Source organism: Fukomys damarensis, unplaced genomic scaffold (assembly GCF_012274545.1).
Source record: "Fukomys damarensis isolate Sample0158 unplaced genomic scaffold, DMR_v1.0_HiC HiC_scaffold_5, whole genome shotgun sequence".
Classification (NCBI taxonomy): Eukaryota; Metazoa; Chordata; class Mammalia; order Rodentia; family Bathyergidae; genus Fukomys; species Fukomys damarensis.
Genome location: NW_022900917.1, coordinates 43,800,209 through 43,817,637, shown reverse-complemented (window position 1 = coordinate 43,817,637; position 17,429 = coordinate 43,800,209). Strand labels below are relative to the sequence as shown.

The window sequence follows — 17,429 nt, the reverse complement described above, 5'->3', positions numbered from 1 at the left end:
TCTTGGTTTTTTTTGTTGCTGGGACAAAATACCCACATGTTAAAGGAGGAAAGGTTTATTTTGGCTCACATTTTGTAGATGTTTTAGTCCAGTCAGCTGGCTCCAAGGCAAGATGTCATAGCAGAGGGGCATCACAGAAGAGAAAGAGTCTGTGGCAGAGCAAGCAGAAGGCAGCAAGCGGTGAGCCTGCCTTTCTTCTTTTCCCCTTGTATTCCATCCATGCTGCAGGCCTATTGATTGGTGCCACCCACACTCAGGTCGGGGCTTCCCATTACCTACACCCAGAGCAATGCTAAACCAATCAGTGGGCTAATCCATCACAACTTTAGTCTGTATTCACTCACCCTTAATCCACATTCACACCCCTTAGATCCAGCCACTTCCAAAAAGCCCCACTTAGGAGCTCATGAGGCTTTAAGGGGATATCTAGATACAAGCCATAACATCGATGAAAGAAATGTCTATTCAAATACTTTGCCTATTTGAACAATTATTTGCTTTCTCATAACTGAGCTTTAAGAGATACAGGATTTTTAAATGAGATATGATTTGCAAATATATTCTTTCCATATATACTTTGTCTTTCGTTCTTTTAACACTGTCTCAAAGAGACTTTATTTTGATGAAGGCCAATTTATCTGTTTTCTTCTTGTGTGCATTTTACTTTGGTATTATGTCTAAGAAACTACCTACTTCACATTTCTCAAAAATGTATTTTTTAAAAAATTACTACATTCAATTATCCATTGATAGAATAAATATACCCTGTTAGCTGTTTAAGTCGCACATTCAATCACTCGGTAGCTATGTTCATGTGGATTACATCATGAATTTTTTAAAAGAAATAAGTAAAATTATTTTAATTATAGCAAATATGACCCTAAATATATGTCAAATTATATAGAATGCATGTTCATACAAAATCTACTAAAACTTTTGCAAAGTCACTTTATAGAAGGCCAATATGCAAAAATTAATTTTTTCTCTGTATATGTTACATCTCATGGATTAGTCATGAATTTTTGCCCAGATTCCTTAAGTTCCTGTTATGGTGCCCCCAAAGCTCATATGCTGAAAGGTTGGTCCACAGCTGATAATGCTGTGGGAGGTAGTAGAAACTTAAGGGGTTGGGGCCTAGTTAAAGTTGGGTCACTCAGGGTACGCTCTTGAAGGAGACGTTGAGATGCCTACCCCTTCTCTCCCTGCTTCCTGACTGCCATGAGGTAAGCAGTCTTTCTCTCCCACACATTTCAGCCATAATGTTCTGCCTTTCCACAGGCCCAACTGGTCGGATCAAGCAACCATGGACTGAAACTTCTGAAAGTGTGAACCAAAATAATCTTTCCTTTTTTAAAATTACTTCAGGTAGTTTATCGCAGTGACAGGAAGCTGACTAACACAGTCTCCTCAACATTGAAGGACTCAACTTAAACCAGATCCATCAAGCCTCTGCTGGGACAAAATACTTACACTAGAACTTCTCATTCTGGCATAATATTAAGACTCTTCTTTCCTTTCTTTGATCTGAACTTCAGTGTCAGATTCTCAGTGAGCCACACTTGTTCTGATTATCTAACATGGGCCCACTCCAATGTATTTCTCTTTTTATCTCCTTCTAGTAGTTATTGTAGGTCTGAATTTTCTTTTTAAAAAATTGATATACTTTTGCATGCTTACTATAAGTTCTGTGAAAGGGAAGACTTTGTATATGAACATCTTTTACCCCTAGTATCTAATATAGTAGCACTGAATAAATATCTGTTACATGAATATGTCATGACTGAGAAAAATGTATGTAGTGACTGAGAAAATTTTATAGATATTTAAAATTTTTTAAACTAGGTTATAGAATGTATTTGAGAAAAATCCCATGTTTGGTTAAATAGAAAGAACATACCTTCATATGACCTTTAATACATAAAATATTTTGAGAAGTTATAAAAGAACCTATTTTTAATACATACTTCTACAGGATAAAATGTGAGGTTTGTAGGAGAGTGCTATTTTTATTTTTTACTTCATGCTATTCTTTACCATTTGCATTTTTACTGTGTATATGCCTTGATTTTTGTTTGTTTTTGTTTGTTTTTTGAGACAGGGTCTTGATCTGTAGTTCAGGCTGGACTCAAACTCACTGTATAGCTCAGAATGCCTGAAACTCACAGCAATCCTGGTGCTTCAGCCTCCGGAGTTCTGGGATTACAGGTATTCACAACCAGGCCTGGCTCCTTAAAACTACATTTAAAAATAAATTATTAAAGTAGTACATTTTCTCTGTAGGATGTAAAAATAAACTATTTCTAAGATTTTTTCCCCTTCAGTCCATTACTTCCTCACTCTGACTGGCATTATGGAGAGTCAGCATTCTCCAGAAATGAGCAGATCCTTGGGGATTGCTGGTCTCTCAATTACCATACTAAGTCAATGCTGCCAGTTGCAAATACAACTAAAATCACTTCAACAGAAAATGTTCAAGATTTAACTATAACAGTTTATCAAAAGTAACTTGGGGTGGAGGATTAAGCTCAGTGGTTCCGCCGCCTGCCTCGAAAGCACAAGGTCCCAAGTTCAATCCCCAGCACCAAAAAAAAAAAGAAAGAAAAAAAAGTAACAGAAATAACCACTCTTTGCTCTAACCAGGATTACTTTAGAAAATTTACATTTTGTAATAAACATACATGTAGATTCAGTGGCATATAGAATATTTTCTTGCAGACTGTTAGAATCTATTGTCTGCACTTACACATGTAGATATCATTAGTAAATTAGTACGTTTGGCTTCCAGTCCTTTTTCATATTAGTGAATGACTTGGAGAACTTCCAAGATCTCCTAGATGTTTGCAGTAGAAAATGACATTGTAACTGGTAGGAAGTTGGCTGTAACAACCACATCCTTGTGCTTTCCTTGCTCAACAGTAAGCATGTCAAAATACAGTTAATGCTAAAGAAATGTAAATGACCCTAGCCACAAATGCATGCCTTTTTTATATAAGATTCTTTTACTTCAGGCAAGATTATTTTTAAACATAATATTGACATTGAGATAATCATAGCACTTATTCATCTCATCAAGTTTAAAATTTCAAATCTGTGGAAAAATACATTACATTGTCAGAAAATAGGGCATTGAGCTGAATGAAAGTTGATTCGTACGCACTTGATGTACATGAACTTTACCGGGATAATTTTGGCGAAAATTACCTAAATTACTTATGATTTCTGCCCGGATCTAAAATAATAGGTTAGCCATAGTGCATTTGTCAATCTGAGACACTAGGATTTTCCTTTTGTTTGTTGTTTAACAATTTAACTTTCATATTAAGAATAAACTTTGAAAATAACTGCTTAAATCTCATGACAAATTCTGAATGGAATGTTTTAAAATTGTCCAAACTGGCCAATGGGACTTGAAGGAAAGTCTGCTAGGAAACTTGAAAACTTTCTGTACTGATGAAAGGACACATGGCTCTTCTTCCCCTAGCTACTCACATCTGTGAAAGAGTATCCACATTGCTGCAGGTGTCTTCTTAAGTGAGGGGAGCGTACGTGACAGGGCAAAACAACTTAGACATTAAATACCCACCAAATTAACTAAAGTTTACCAGGGAGAGAGTCACTTCAGCTTAGGCTTCTTATTTGAAATTATTTTTTTACTTTAAAAATTTTTCAAGAATAATTACATAGAGTTGAGAGTAGATAATTGAAAAATTCAAGCCAAATTATGTTTCATGTACCTAATCATAATCAAATAAATTATATCATCAAATTAATATTGCACTGAGCCTTCCAATGAATTACAATAAGGAATTAAGGCTTTTCTCAAGTTTAACTAGCTTCATTTTTGAGGGACAATCAGTATCCTGTTCTTAGAAGTCTCCGGGGAAAAAATATGGTTGACAAGGAATATATTAACTGGAAGGAACTGTTAACTTGAAGGCATAACATTGCAATTAGAACTATGTAGAAAATGAATTTGAATATCCTCAGTGTGTGTATTTACACATTTGTTCTTGAGTATTATGTATGTCAGAGATCTCAGTGTCCCAAAATCCATGTACCCACCTTTCAGAGGGTGTCACGCTTGTTTATGTGTGAGAGTCCTTGCCCATGAACTTGGAAACCTTTATTCACTGATGAGGGTGATGCACAGACATGTAGTCCCCATGCACTTGTTAGCCACACAGGACACAGATACTGTTGCAAGGTCCCTTTAAAAGAAAAGAAATAACTGTTTTCTATTTCACAGCAGTCATCACAAGTAAATCTTGCAGTTTTCTGAATAAGTAGCATATTCACGTGTGTAGCCTTCACTTTCTCACTGGCAGATGTATCTTACCTATTCTTTTTTGTTGACTTCAGCTTTCAAGTCCCAATATGGTCATCTGCTACTTCTTCTTTGATAAAGCGTTTATTATAATGAGACCATGAGCAACTTACTGATTCTCTTAAGTTGGTTTCCTCTTCCTATGTTGGGACAACTGAATGAGATAAATTCCAGGACCTGGCAGATGTTGACTATCAAGAAGGTAATGGTGCATTAAAATTGATGTTATCCTGCCTCCTTTTTCTTTCCTTTCTAGGCCATTTGTCACTGACTAATCTTAAAATATCTTTGAGGTTGGACAGGTGACACATACCTGCAATCCTTGCACTGTAGGAAGCTGAGGCAGGAGAATAGCAAGTTCAACTTAGTGACTTAACAAGACCCTGTCTCAAAAGAAAAATCTTTGTTATAAAATAATAGCAAAAGTTAGAGGCATGGCTCATTGGTAGAATGCCTGCCTAGCATTCATCAAACTCTGGGTTTGATTTTCAGCACTACAAACAAACAAACAAATAATTAACAGCAGCAACATCATTTGGTCTAATCAATTCCAACTCTAGCTCCTGGTTTATTCCCTCTTAGGCTCATGCCCAAGAAGTCTGATAGATGCAGAATGTCTGTATGTCTGTATTTCTAAGTTACTTTTGAGACAGGGTCTCACTGCATAGTTCAGGCTGGCCTTGAGCCTACTATAAAGCCCAGCTGTCCTCAAACTTGTGGCAATCCTCCTGCCTCAGACTCCCGAATACTGGGACTAGAGGATGTGCCACCATACCCATATTCTGAGTTATTTTTAATAACCTGTTATTCAACATTTAAATCTTAAAATTTTCTGTTGAAATTATTTTAATTGTATTTTAATTTGCATTTTCCAAGAAGTTGAAAGGTAACTTTATATATGCTTATTTTTGTTTTTCCTTTTAAATTTTTTTCATGTTTGTAATCTTTTGGATTTTCAATTAAATCAAAGCCTTTGCCCAACCTTTATTGGATTTTTTATATTTTAAAAAATATATTTGTGGGCTTTTATATGCATTCTGGAAAATAATTATCAATGAACAGTTATATGTATTACAAATAACTTTTTCTAGTTCTTTTCATTTTTCATCATATTTGTGGAGTCTCATGTTGTTTGGAAACCTAAACTCTTCTTCCTTCAACTCCCCAACAACCAACACCTCTACATTTCCCTGAAAGATTTCTTAGAGTTTGTCAACCCACATCCTTGAATAAGTCTTTCAAGGCCCCTTTGGACTTAAAATTTGGGAATAGTATAGTGTTTATTCTTAGGACTTGTGAGAATTAATGAAATAATACAAGGGAAGTATTACTCCTCTTTTCTATGGACTTTCAAGGCAGCAAGTTCTTGTTTGCTTTTTACTATGCCCAGAATGGTTTCCTCCTTCCTCTTGGCCTTGCACGGTCTCTTAGGACTGGATTAGGCACTCATGGCAGTCACTGTTATTGTTCTCCAAGTGGTCACCCCCAGCATTCTTCCCTGTTGAAGGAAACTTTATATCCCCAACCCATATTTTGTTTTTAAGATAGATTTTACTTAATTGTTAGGTTACCTAGGCTGAGCTCAAACTCATGATCTTTCTGCCTCAGCTTCCCAGAGATGAGTTCATTTTTATGTACTCAAAATTACCCATATTTTTCTTTATGACATCATGTGTGTGTGTGTGTGTGTGTGTGTGTGTGAGAGAGAGAGAGAGAGAGAGAGAGAGTGCTTCTTGCCATCTTTGTTCACCTAATAGGGGTAATTAGCCAGAGAAGACATGCCTGACTTACACTGGATTGCCTGTGTACACTATAATTTTAAAACAAATGAGAGAAGAGGGGGGAAAGGCAAGGGATATTAATTTATTGTGGACAATCACTATGCCAAGTGCTTACCATGGTGAGAGGCCTGCAGCAAAGGACTTTCCAATAGACTGGTGGTACAAACTCAAGTGCCCCAAATATCAGGGCAGTACAGCTAACAGAGTAGGAAGCAGAACCAGACTGACCCGTCAATACACACTCTGTCCTGGATAACTAGCTGAATGACCCTGAGCCAGTTTCTTAGACTCTGAGTTTTCCTAAAATATTTGAAAAAGTTTCTAAGAATCATAAAATCATTTAGGTGTATTCAAATCTATAAAGCTAAATACAATGGAATACTGAGCAACTGTCAATGCAGGCAGTCCACCTCCTTCTTATAATGGCGTAAAAATGTCCACACCACAAGCCAAATGTGAGAATAATAATGCAACTTTCTTTGTGTGCTCCTGTATCATATTCTCTAGAATTTCCAGTCTTGAAGAGGAAAACCACCTGCCAAATAGTTCTCTTCTAATGTTAGTCCCTGTCACATATACAGTGAAGTAAAAGAAACTATCAGGATTGTTTTCCCCTATCAGTGAGCTTTCTATCTTCCTTTTCCCTCCAATTCTTAGATGGCTTTAGGGAAAAGTTGTGTTTCCAAAAGGGGCAGAAGGAAAGAGAGAACAAAGGAATTTTATTTCTAGATTGGATTCCAGCAAGGTATGTCTGTGACTTGAGCACCTGGTCCCTAAAGGTAGTGCTGGCAACCAAATGCTACCACTGCCATCCTGCTGAGGTCCTGAGTCTTGCTTTCATCCTCCACAGTCTCTCACCCATTCCAGCATCCTAGCCTGAGTAATCTCTGCACTTTCTTTACCTGAGGCATGCTCCCCAGGCTCCTCGGTCCTCCTTTGCACCTCACTACATCTTCCCAAACTGAGATTCCGAGCTGAATCCAGGGCTTTTGAGGGGAGGGTGAGAGATGGATGGTGAGCTCAGCCTCAGTTTCCAAGTCCTTCCTGTCCCTTCTCCACTCAGGGAAACACAGATGCCAGCACACATGATGTCCCCACTGCGCCTTTCTCCCTTTGGGCACCTTGACCTGACCACTGCCCTTCCCGGTTACCACTGTGGGTCAAACTCACAGACCTCCAGTCTTGGCACATAAAAAAGTGCATATGTATTTAGATATCCATTTCCCCTCTTAATAAAGACTGAAATTTAAGTCTATTATCTTGACAGATTCTGAAAGTAAGTTCTACATTTTAAAAGGCATACAATAACTTCATTCTAAGAGGAATGCCTTTAATCAGAGGACCTTAATTCAGTGAATAAAGAAAGCTAAGGGCTACCTTTTAGTAGCCAAGAATATACAATTCCTTTGTAAACCGCTGCATGCCCTAAGGGTATTTAACTCAAAAGGAGGCTTCCTAACTCATCCTCTAGAAAGAAGTGGAATCTAGGCTTCTTTCTAGAATCAATTTCTCATCTTGCCTATCTTGCCAACCCCTCCTTAACTTTCCTTGTTTGATTAAACCTGCATCTTCAGTAACGAGCTCCAGCCGCTGAAGCCGGATCTCTACTACCCCTGCAGGAAGCAGAGGTGAGGGAAGAGAGTTTTTCTTGCATCCTCTATGGCCACAGGTCTGGATCAGGCTGGCATAGCTTGAGGGGAAGCAGAGAGACCAGCTAGTGGGGGAAGCAGAGAGAACAAGTCCTCGTTTAACATGAAGGAGGTTTTGTGTGTTAGGTTAAGCCACTCCCATTGCCACCATCTGCTAGCCGCTGAGTCCAGGTTGGAGAGGAAACTAGGAGCACTTGTCACTAGGTGAGGCAGCTCTCTGGGCCTCTCAAACTGAAGAACTCAACCCGCGTTAGAGATTTAGGTTCATCTTTTGGTCTGGTCTGAAGTCAGGTATTCCTCTTTGGGGCACTTTCTCCTGTATACTCAAAGACTATAGTCACAACTATAAGCCGATTGGACACTGGTAGTGTAAGACCTAAAATCTCACTTCCACTCCACGGAGCATGAACAGCCAAAAAGGCCTCCACAATGCTGGGCCCAACACCCAGCGAGGCTCCGGGAGCTCGACGGAGAACGAGAAACCCAGGAAGGAACACACCAGGCTAGATGGTAAAGAGACCTTTATTAGTCTGGCCAGACGGCACTCCCAGAGCCAGGTGGCTCAGAGAGGCGCCTAGCTCAGGGGCCGAGGTCCTCTTATAGGGAGTAAAAGGAGGGGGTTAACATTTTGGGCTCACAGACAGGGGACAAAGGTCTGCTGACTTGAGCTGGTGGTCAGCAGTCACATATTGATGAGTAACAGGTACTACCTATAGGATGTCTCAAAGGTCACCAAGACACTCCGGATGAGCAAACAGTTTGTCAATTAACTTGGGGCTCTATGTCTGGAGTCTCTAATTTACAGGTAGATTCAGATCTGGACTTCAAACAATACAAGAGTGATCCACATTCTTAGGCCAGGGCTGGAACAAAGGTCGGGGCTGTGGCTACAATGGGAGGGGTTCAGGACACTGTCTCCTAGGCCCTTTGCCATTTAGCAAGGGTTTGTAATTTAGGTCCCACAGTAGAACTGGGCTCCTTTTTCTTTTGTTTGTTTTTTTTGTTTTTGGTACCAGGGATTGAACTCAGATCCTTGCGCTTTCCAGGCAGGCGGCAAAACCACTGAGCTAAATCCCTGGCCCTGGGCTCGTTTTTCTGAAAGAAGGATCTCTCAGTAGCTTCCCCAGTTTCCTCTCTCAGCTCTCTTTGTCTCAGCCATTGCAAACTTGTTTTTACTTGGCTGTCATCTGACACATTTCAAGATGGCTGTGGTATAGAGGCATACAGTAAAAAGGGGTACAGATGTGCCACACATCGAGTAGCAGAAAGCTTGCTCAGGCTTGTTTTTTTTTAAATACAATTTAAAATGTTTTGACCCACATGATATACCCATCTACATGAAGAATTATTAAACTGGGCATGGTGCCGCATGCCTGTAATCCCAGCACTCTGGGAGGCTGAGGCTAGAGGATCATAAATTCAAGCCCAGTCTGGGCAGTTTAGTGACTCAGAAAGACTCTGTCTGAAAATGAAAATAGAAAAGGGATGGGATGTAGCTTAGCTTAAAAAGCCTGAGTTTATCCCCTGGTAACACACACACACACACACACACACACACACACACACACACACACACAGTTTATCCCCTGGTAACACACACACACACACACACACAGATTTTCCCCCCGTGACACACACACACACACACACACACACACACACACACATAACACACACACACACACACACACACACACACACACACACAGCTTAAAATACCACACAATTAAAATTTTTTATCATGTGATTAGAGAACTTATTTGAAGACAAAAATGTTTAAACCAATTGTTATTTAGAGGTCACAGTTTGAAACAGCCCCCAGTTTCCATTGGCCATAACAATGGAGAAGAGTGGTTAAAGTTCACCCCCCCACATACTTTTTGGTCCTGAGAGGGCAGGAATGGGTGAGTTTCTTGAGCAGCATCCATATGCACAGGAAATGACCACTGACATAATCTTTAAACCGATAATTAAGACTATTTTTCAGTTTGTGATTTGAAATCTTCTGACAGCTAAATACTGTGGTATAATTTATAATGAAAGTGTTTTATTGACAGGTATATTTAACTGAATTCATTTCTCTTATAAGTTGAAACTAAGACTTGTCTAAATGTAGAAAGGGAAACCCTTCCAAGGTTTATATAGTTAGGCAAAATATTAATGTCCCTCATTCCCAACTGATCTGCAGTTCCATCTGTATTATGCTTATAGTCCACAGGAAGCAAATCTACAGAATTTAAAGGGCATTTATTTTTCAGTACAACAGTCAAATATATTAGGCCATCAGCTACCAGTTGTAATAAAAGTACAGTGTAAGCTTGACTTATGAACTCCATCTGTTACTGAGAGCTGGTTGTAACCCAAGTTGGTTGTAAGTCAATACAACTGAGATCTGGATGTTTACCTGGGTATATACTGTAGATAACAAGAGGTAGATGAATCTTCCATTAACCTTATTAACACAAGTTGTTCAAATGTCGGGTCGGTCCTAACTTGAGGGTCTACTGTACATACTAATTTTTTTAGGTATGCAATTTTATAATATTTCTCTTAAATACTCCATTTAAAATTTGGAATCTTAGCTTTTGGGTATCTTTTCAGTTATAAGATACAACATAACAAAAAATTCCAATGTCCATCTTGGAGAAAGACAGCAATAGTACATAACTAGTTATAAGTCACCTGGGAAATTGCTGGAAATCCTCCAGCAGTGATTTAAAAATAACTAACCAAACATGAGTTTGTCACCAGATTGAAGCAACATCTGCCACTGCTAAGAGTCAAAGGTCACAGCTTTTCAAATAAAATATAAGATTAATTTATAATGCACAATTAGAAAAGATGCACATTTATATTATGCCACCCCTTAAAATATCTAATATATAAATTTGGATGAGAAGCAGCCTGTTTGATTTATAATTTCTTCTCCCTACCAGCTAAGAAGAGCAGAAATACAATTTTACATAGAACCAACAAGCAATTTGTCTTATTGCTATGATAGATACAATTTATGCATAGATTTGGTGTGACCACTGCAGAGATTTTTGTCTGTATAGGATTATTTCCTCAGAATCGTACTGTGATAACTAAAGAAAAAAAGATTAAATAATGTGCTAGAAGATATGTATAAAATGAACTTGCCCTATCCTCTAAAAAAAGAACTTATTAGAGCCTGAATATTCTCTTTAATTGGAAATAAGTGGTTGGCTGCTTTCATGAATCTAAAATAAGGCCCTTTGAGAGAAAGGGAAATTAGCAAATAACTTAATCTAAGAAGCAATTTCAACAAAAGTAATTACTATACATTTCAGCAGGGCCAATCAGCATATTTTTCTTTTTGCACAATTTCTTCTAACTTTAAATAAAGATTCTATGAACAGAAAAGAAAGTCACTGTTTAGATTGTAACTCTACAAAGTGGAAAAAGTTGGTTTAAAAAAAGCCTTATAAAGATGTAAAACCATTCTTCATTACCAAGTGGAAATGATTAATTTTTACCTTTTACTTCATTCCAAACATTCACCTCAACAAGACTTTTACTTTCCACATCATTTTTTTGTTAAGCTTAAATTCTTAAAACAAGTGTATATATGCATTTTAATATATTTTGATGTATAACTGGCATACAATAAACTGTACTACACATATTTTCATAGTCAGAAAAAAATACTTAAAAGTGCTACAACTTGTCACACCTCTACAAAAGGTATTTCTCTAGCCCCCAAATTTATTATAAAAGAATTTTAAATGAGTCAAATCACTGAGATGAACTGAAAGAAGTTTAACTGAAGCTTTCCCCTGCAGGTTGTCAAGTAATACTGTGTCCAAATACAAGCATATCCCCTCTTCAGTCCTAATGTATACTCTAGTAAGGAAGCATGGTGAAGAAGCTAACACTATGTAGGTATCCATCCTCTAGATAGATTTGCAAGCATATCGTCAGTGTTGATTAACTATCTAGAGACAAATGTAAATTTAACAGACTAAATTTCTTTTTAAATTAGTGCTTTATTTTAACAGTATCCTTTATGTTGATCATACATCATTAATTATAACAGCATGCTCTTTGAACCTTTCAGTGGAAATTAGAACTTCTCGTCAATCTTTTAAACTACTAACAGCTGTTAGCATATTCAACAATTTAATAAAATGTTATGGAAATCCATGCAGAGATATGCTTCATTGACACTAAAACATTTGTAACTGTACAAGTAGAAATAAAAAGTAGTATCATCAACGGCAAAGCTCTACTAACAGAATTATTCAGGAAAGTCTATTAATTCAATTAATTCTATTAATTAAAAGCACATTTTCCCCCCTTTCCCAATGAAATGCTGTAAAACCTGGTACCAAACTAATAGATAAGCATTATTAACAAGAAAATACTTTTGTTCTAAAATTCCTACATTAAATTTAGTGTTTACAGGCCTGTTTGAGGAACGTCAAAGTTTTTATTTCATTCCTTAAACTCTGTTTAGCACCTTGTATGCCAATAAAATAATTGTGAATGGCTGAATCTAAATCTAATTGTACTTTTTATTTCATTTAATGTTAAATGAGTGCATAAATATATTCACAAATACTTAAATACACACATTTGTATTACATATTAATGTGTAGGAAGCTTTTTATTGGTCACATTTTAAGAATATTTACATTAAAATAATAAAACTTAGAATTTATTGGCTATAAGCCAAAACAAGGTCATGGACTCTGAATCAGTTGAATGATAGTTCTTGCTTTCAAATGATCTTTTACTTCATTTAATTGCCAAAAGCTGGAAGAAAACCGAGGTGAAAAGAAAATACAACTTTAAAATACAAACTTTAACTGGGTTGAAAAATAAATTAACTATATGTTGGAAAGTATAGTAGAGATTGAAAAGAAAAGCAAGAAATGATAAAAGGGAATCTAAGTCAGCAAAGACATAATTGATGTTGATATTTTTTGAGGTGTCTCTGCTGTACTCCATTGTTTTGGGGTGCCATGTGTTCCCTGATAAACATCTCTATTCATGGCTCAGACCATATGCAATTTCTCTAAAATTTTCCAATTTACTAAAGCTGTTGGCATATTTAGCAATTTAATAAAATGTTTAAAACATCTATGACAGAAATAACACTTCTTTGGCATTAAAACATTTGCAACAAGACGAAGAAATTTTTAAAAGTATTGCCAAAGGCAAAGCTTTATTATTTCACAGGATTTTTCAGCAGACTCCTGCTGAAAATTGAAACCAGTGGTGTAATCAGACCTATTACTCCCTGGGCACTTAATGGTGTGCAGTACAGTGGGAGAGGTCTCCTTGTGGAGATTCATACTGTTGCAGATTCAGGGGGGCTTGCTCAGTCCTGAATGTATTTCAGGAAAACTGAGGAATCTTTAGATATCCTCAAAGTACAGATCACTGCCAGAATTTCAAAATTACACAGGATTTCCCATTTCATAATGCACAAAGAGGTAGACTGTGAACAACTGGCATGGGCAAAAGGAGCCTGATATTATCACTGGCTGAGGAAGGTCATGGGAATCTACTCAAGGCACCAGATAGTCACACAAATTCCAGGTGGTTACAGCTAAATTTATCTATGCTTATCTAGCTTAGAACCTGAAGGAGGATGGGGTGGATATGGTGCTACCAGGAGGAAGGCGGACAAACCCTGCAGCCCAGTGACTCCTGGACTACTATACATACTGGCTGTATGTATTCCGAGTACCTCCAACAAGCTGGAAGCTTATACATTATCTCTTAATATTGGCTGAATTTCTAGAAAGGTGACCATGCCTTGTCTTATGGAGCAAACCATTTCTAATTCTCCCAATTTTCTAGGAAGGACAAATAACTAATTATAGAAGTTACTGCAACAGTATTTACAAATATATAGACAGCCAAACTGAATAAATGATCTTGTATCTTCCAATTAAAATGGCTTCTTAGAACTAAAGACAACTGGCTTCCACAAAAATGGAATACTGGTATATTATAAACCCATACTAGAAAGATTGTACTGACAGATACTGGCTTTTAAATCTCTAATAGATACACTACAGAAAATGTGTGCATACTCTGGAGAGAGAGAGAGAGAGAGAGAGAGAGAGTGTGTGCCCGGCTCTGTGTATGTGTGTGTGTGTTTGTGTGTGTGTGTGTGTATATGTAGTTTGCTTTTGTGTCTTCTCTTTTTTCTAATAGTTTCTCTTGCATTATATTAGCAGTGACCCATTGAACAGATAAGCAGTGTGCTTTATACAAGACTCATTTCATGTTTTAGACAGATAAATCTGAACAATTTAACTATACCTTACAATGTAAACTTGCAGAAATGATGTTTTTATGTCTGATGTAATAAATATAGAATTACTTCATAGTACTTAAAAACATTAGCCACCACTTCTACCAGCTCCCATTAAAGAGAGAGCCTAAAGCTGCGAGTCTGTTGGAGCGCTGTTATGACTTGCTTTTTCTCCGGAGACAGAATGCTGCAGAAACTGACCAGTAGCACCGATGTACAATCTTGAGCGCATGGGCCATTTCTGGAAAAGAATATTTAAATAAGAACCAAAAGTTATCTATAACATACATATCATATGTGTGTAATATTAAACATTCCAAATACCCTAATGAAACTGATCACATAATTAGTAACAATAATAATTAGGAATTTTAAGGGGCAGCATGAAAAAGTTTATTGATGCTAGCAATAAAAGTAACAATATATTGACTTTGATTATAATAAAAAACATGTGCAAATAAATAAGCACTAGAAGAAGTCATGGAGAATATAGTTGAAGTGTAGAAAAATATATGTATTTACAATGTTTTAGTTAAACCTAAAACAATTAAATGTAAAACATATCTGTAAAGAATGAGTGCTTTATATTATACATAAAGTTATATAAAATTGAAATGATACAGAGAAGATTAGCATGGCCTCTGAGCAGAGATAACATGAAAACTCATGAAGCATTTCATATTATTAAGTTTTGGTGCTCTCCTGCAAAGTACAGAGACTATAGATAATAATATACTTTAAACTCTACCATCCTGCAGCAATATCCTCAGCCTCTCATTTGATACACTCTTATATAAGTCCCTAACAGTTTTAACATGCTAATAATATAGGTAATAAGTACTGATGATTCAAAATCACAGCAGTGAAATATTTGTTAAAAGATATTTGTTATCAGAGTAGGACTTAATAACACTATGAAAATAAAATCATTTTAGAACACCTACTAAGGTTATAACAGTTTGCAATGAATCCTTTGTTAATCAAAAAGTAAAAATGATTATTTTTATTCCTTTTGCATTAAACATTTTGTCAGTGTCTCTAAAATAATGTGTTAACATGAGTTTTTAATTATGTATGTAAAATCTCTTTCCTTTTTGAAACTTTGAACCTTCATTTCCCATAGTTATAGCTCTTTCAGGGTAACATTTTACTTTAGAGTATTGTACTCTTGTTTAAACATTATTTTTGTTTTCATCTCTATAATATGTTCATTTAGGGCAAGGACTTTTTTTTTTTTTTTTTTTTTTGGCCACACCAGGTATTGAACTCAGGGCCTTCACACTAAGAAGCTACATCTCCAGCCCTTTTTAAAATTTTTTATTTCCAGACATGATCTCGCAGAACTCAGGCCCTTGAGCTTGCAAAGCAGGCACCGGAACCACTGAGCCAAATCCCTGGCAAGGGCAGGTACTTATTCTTAACTAATAATTGTAATCATTGTCTTCAAATAGTGCTTTACACAGAGGAGGAACTCAGATTTTTTAAAATTTGAGAATATGTTATTGACTATCATCAATTTCATTTTTAAGAAATAATCTGGCCTTCTATCATTGCCTCCAGAATTATCTTTTTATTTTGTTTTGTGGTACTGGGGGTTGAGCCTAGGACCTTCCCACTGAGCTACATTCAGCCTTTAAAAAATTTTTTTTTTGAGATAGATTCCTCTCACAAGGTTGCCAAGGCTGGGTCAAATTTGGTATTCTCCTGCATCAGCTTTGCAGAGTGCTGGGGTGACAGGCAGTTCAGAGTTGTCTTTAAAAATCAAAATAATTGATACAGAGGACAAATAAGAATTAAATTTTCTTAAAATAGTATTAACTACAAAATATTTGGTCGATGAACCAAATACAAAAAAGCTTACTATGCTTATTGCTACATTCTAATATTGATGCTTCTAACATTACTCATCTAAAGAAAACATTGAAACCAAGGTGAAAATTTGATTCCTCCTTCTGAATTATATTTCACACAAAGGAGGCATTTTAACATATGCTTTTTGTATTAAAATCTACTTAATGTTAAAAACTTTCTTAGAGCATATGGCAAATGTAAATTAAAAGAAATCTACATTAGTGGTATATCTGAGTAACAAACTGATGCACACTAATACAAAGCCCTTTAAAAGAGTTCCTTTTCAGTTGAGATTATAACATTCATTGATAGGATGGAGGTCTATCATAATTATAAGTAATAATATTTCATTCTTTTATATGTAATATTTGAAAGGGCCTAAATCTGTCATTATGCTGATTACATCTGCTAAATAAATTTTGTTAACCCTCACCCAACTGTAAGTTCAGTTAATATTAGAGTGTGCTTTATCATATTTCAACAGTGATCCTCCAGTATTTATTGGACACTGATATACTTAAGGCTAAGTCCTGATTTTGTGTTTATGTGTTAAAATACTCCAGAATAGTGGAACCAAAAATTTGAAAGTTTAGGTTTAGCAAGTACAGAGACGATCACATGTTTTGAAAAGAAAGCCAGATCAAGGGAAGGTTTCGAAACAATCAAATCTAGGAGAAAAGGATGATGCAGAGACTACTGCAACATGGGTAATACATCATAGTTTTTCTAGTGTTCTTACTAGCTGTCTAGTCCATGATATTTAACGTGTATTTGAATCGACTGAAAATTTACTCCTCGAGAATGCAGAATGGTCTCATTTGTTCTTACTATTTTTACCAAAACCTTCTAGACAGTTTTCTTATGGTTATTTAGGAGAAGCTAATTTCATGACTATTTAATTCGTAAAACTTTTCAAACATTCCATGAAAAATACAACGGAAATGTAATTATGTACCCTAAAAACACTTTAAAACTTTCAAAGGATCATAAATGTAATTCAGATACTACAAATTATAAGGATGCGCAACCAAGTCCCCCCACTTCTCTCCTTGATATACACAAAAATCCTTAGGCTGCCAACCTGTAAGCAGCAGGAGAGACCCCCATATAAATCACTCAGGCTTTAACCATATCCTCCACTACCATACTTGCGAATAGTTAAGTAGCAGTCTAGTGTAGTGAGGGGTTTGCCACCAAGTCACTTTGCTGGTCTGTTCCCCTTCACGCTAGGGATGAGAGGTCAGTGGTACCTGCCAGCGAGTGACAGACAGGGCCAATGTGTTCCACCCCCACTGTGCACCCTGCCTACCTACCTTGACCGGGTGCAGGTAGCCATCGCCACGCAAAGCGCCCAGACTAGGGTCTGCCGGCGCCTCGGCGTCGTCCTGCAGGCTGCGGGTAAGATGCGCGATGTAGGTGGTGGCCAGCAGCAGCACGTCCAGCTTGGACAGCTTGGTGTCGGGTGGCACCGACGGCAGCGTGCGCTGCAGCTCCAGGAAGGCATGCCGCAGAGTCTGCACTCGGCTGCGTTCCCG

General features: G+C 37.0%; 1 protein-coding gene and 1 non-coding gene across 2 annotated transcripts; one reads left to right on the top strand and one right to left on the bottom strand.

Annotated features, from left to right (window-relative positions):
• Nucleotides 1-14,170: 14,170 nt before the first annotated feature.
• Tcf24 (transcription factor 24) lies at nt 14,171-17,429 on the bottom strand (the record flags this gene model as incomplete). Its single annotated transcript, XM_010611483.1, has 2 exons — nt 14,171-14,284; nt 17,208-17,429. Coding segments are annotated over 2 exons (336 nt in total), but the record flags the coding sequence as incomplete, so codon positions are not given.
• LOC117285046 lies at nt 14,625-14,729 on the top strand. The gene has a single exon (XR_004516060.1). It is a non-coding gene; the product is annotated as a U6 spliceosomal RNA (small nuclear RNA).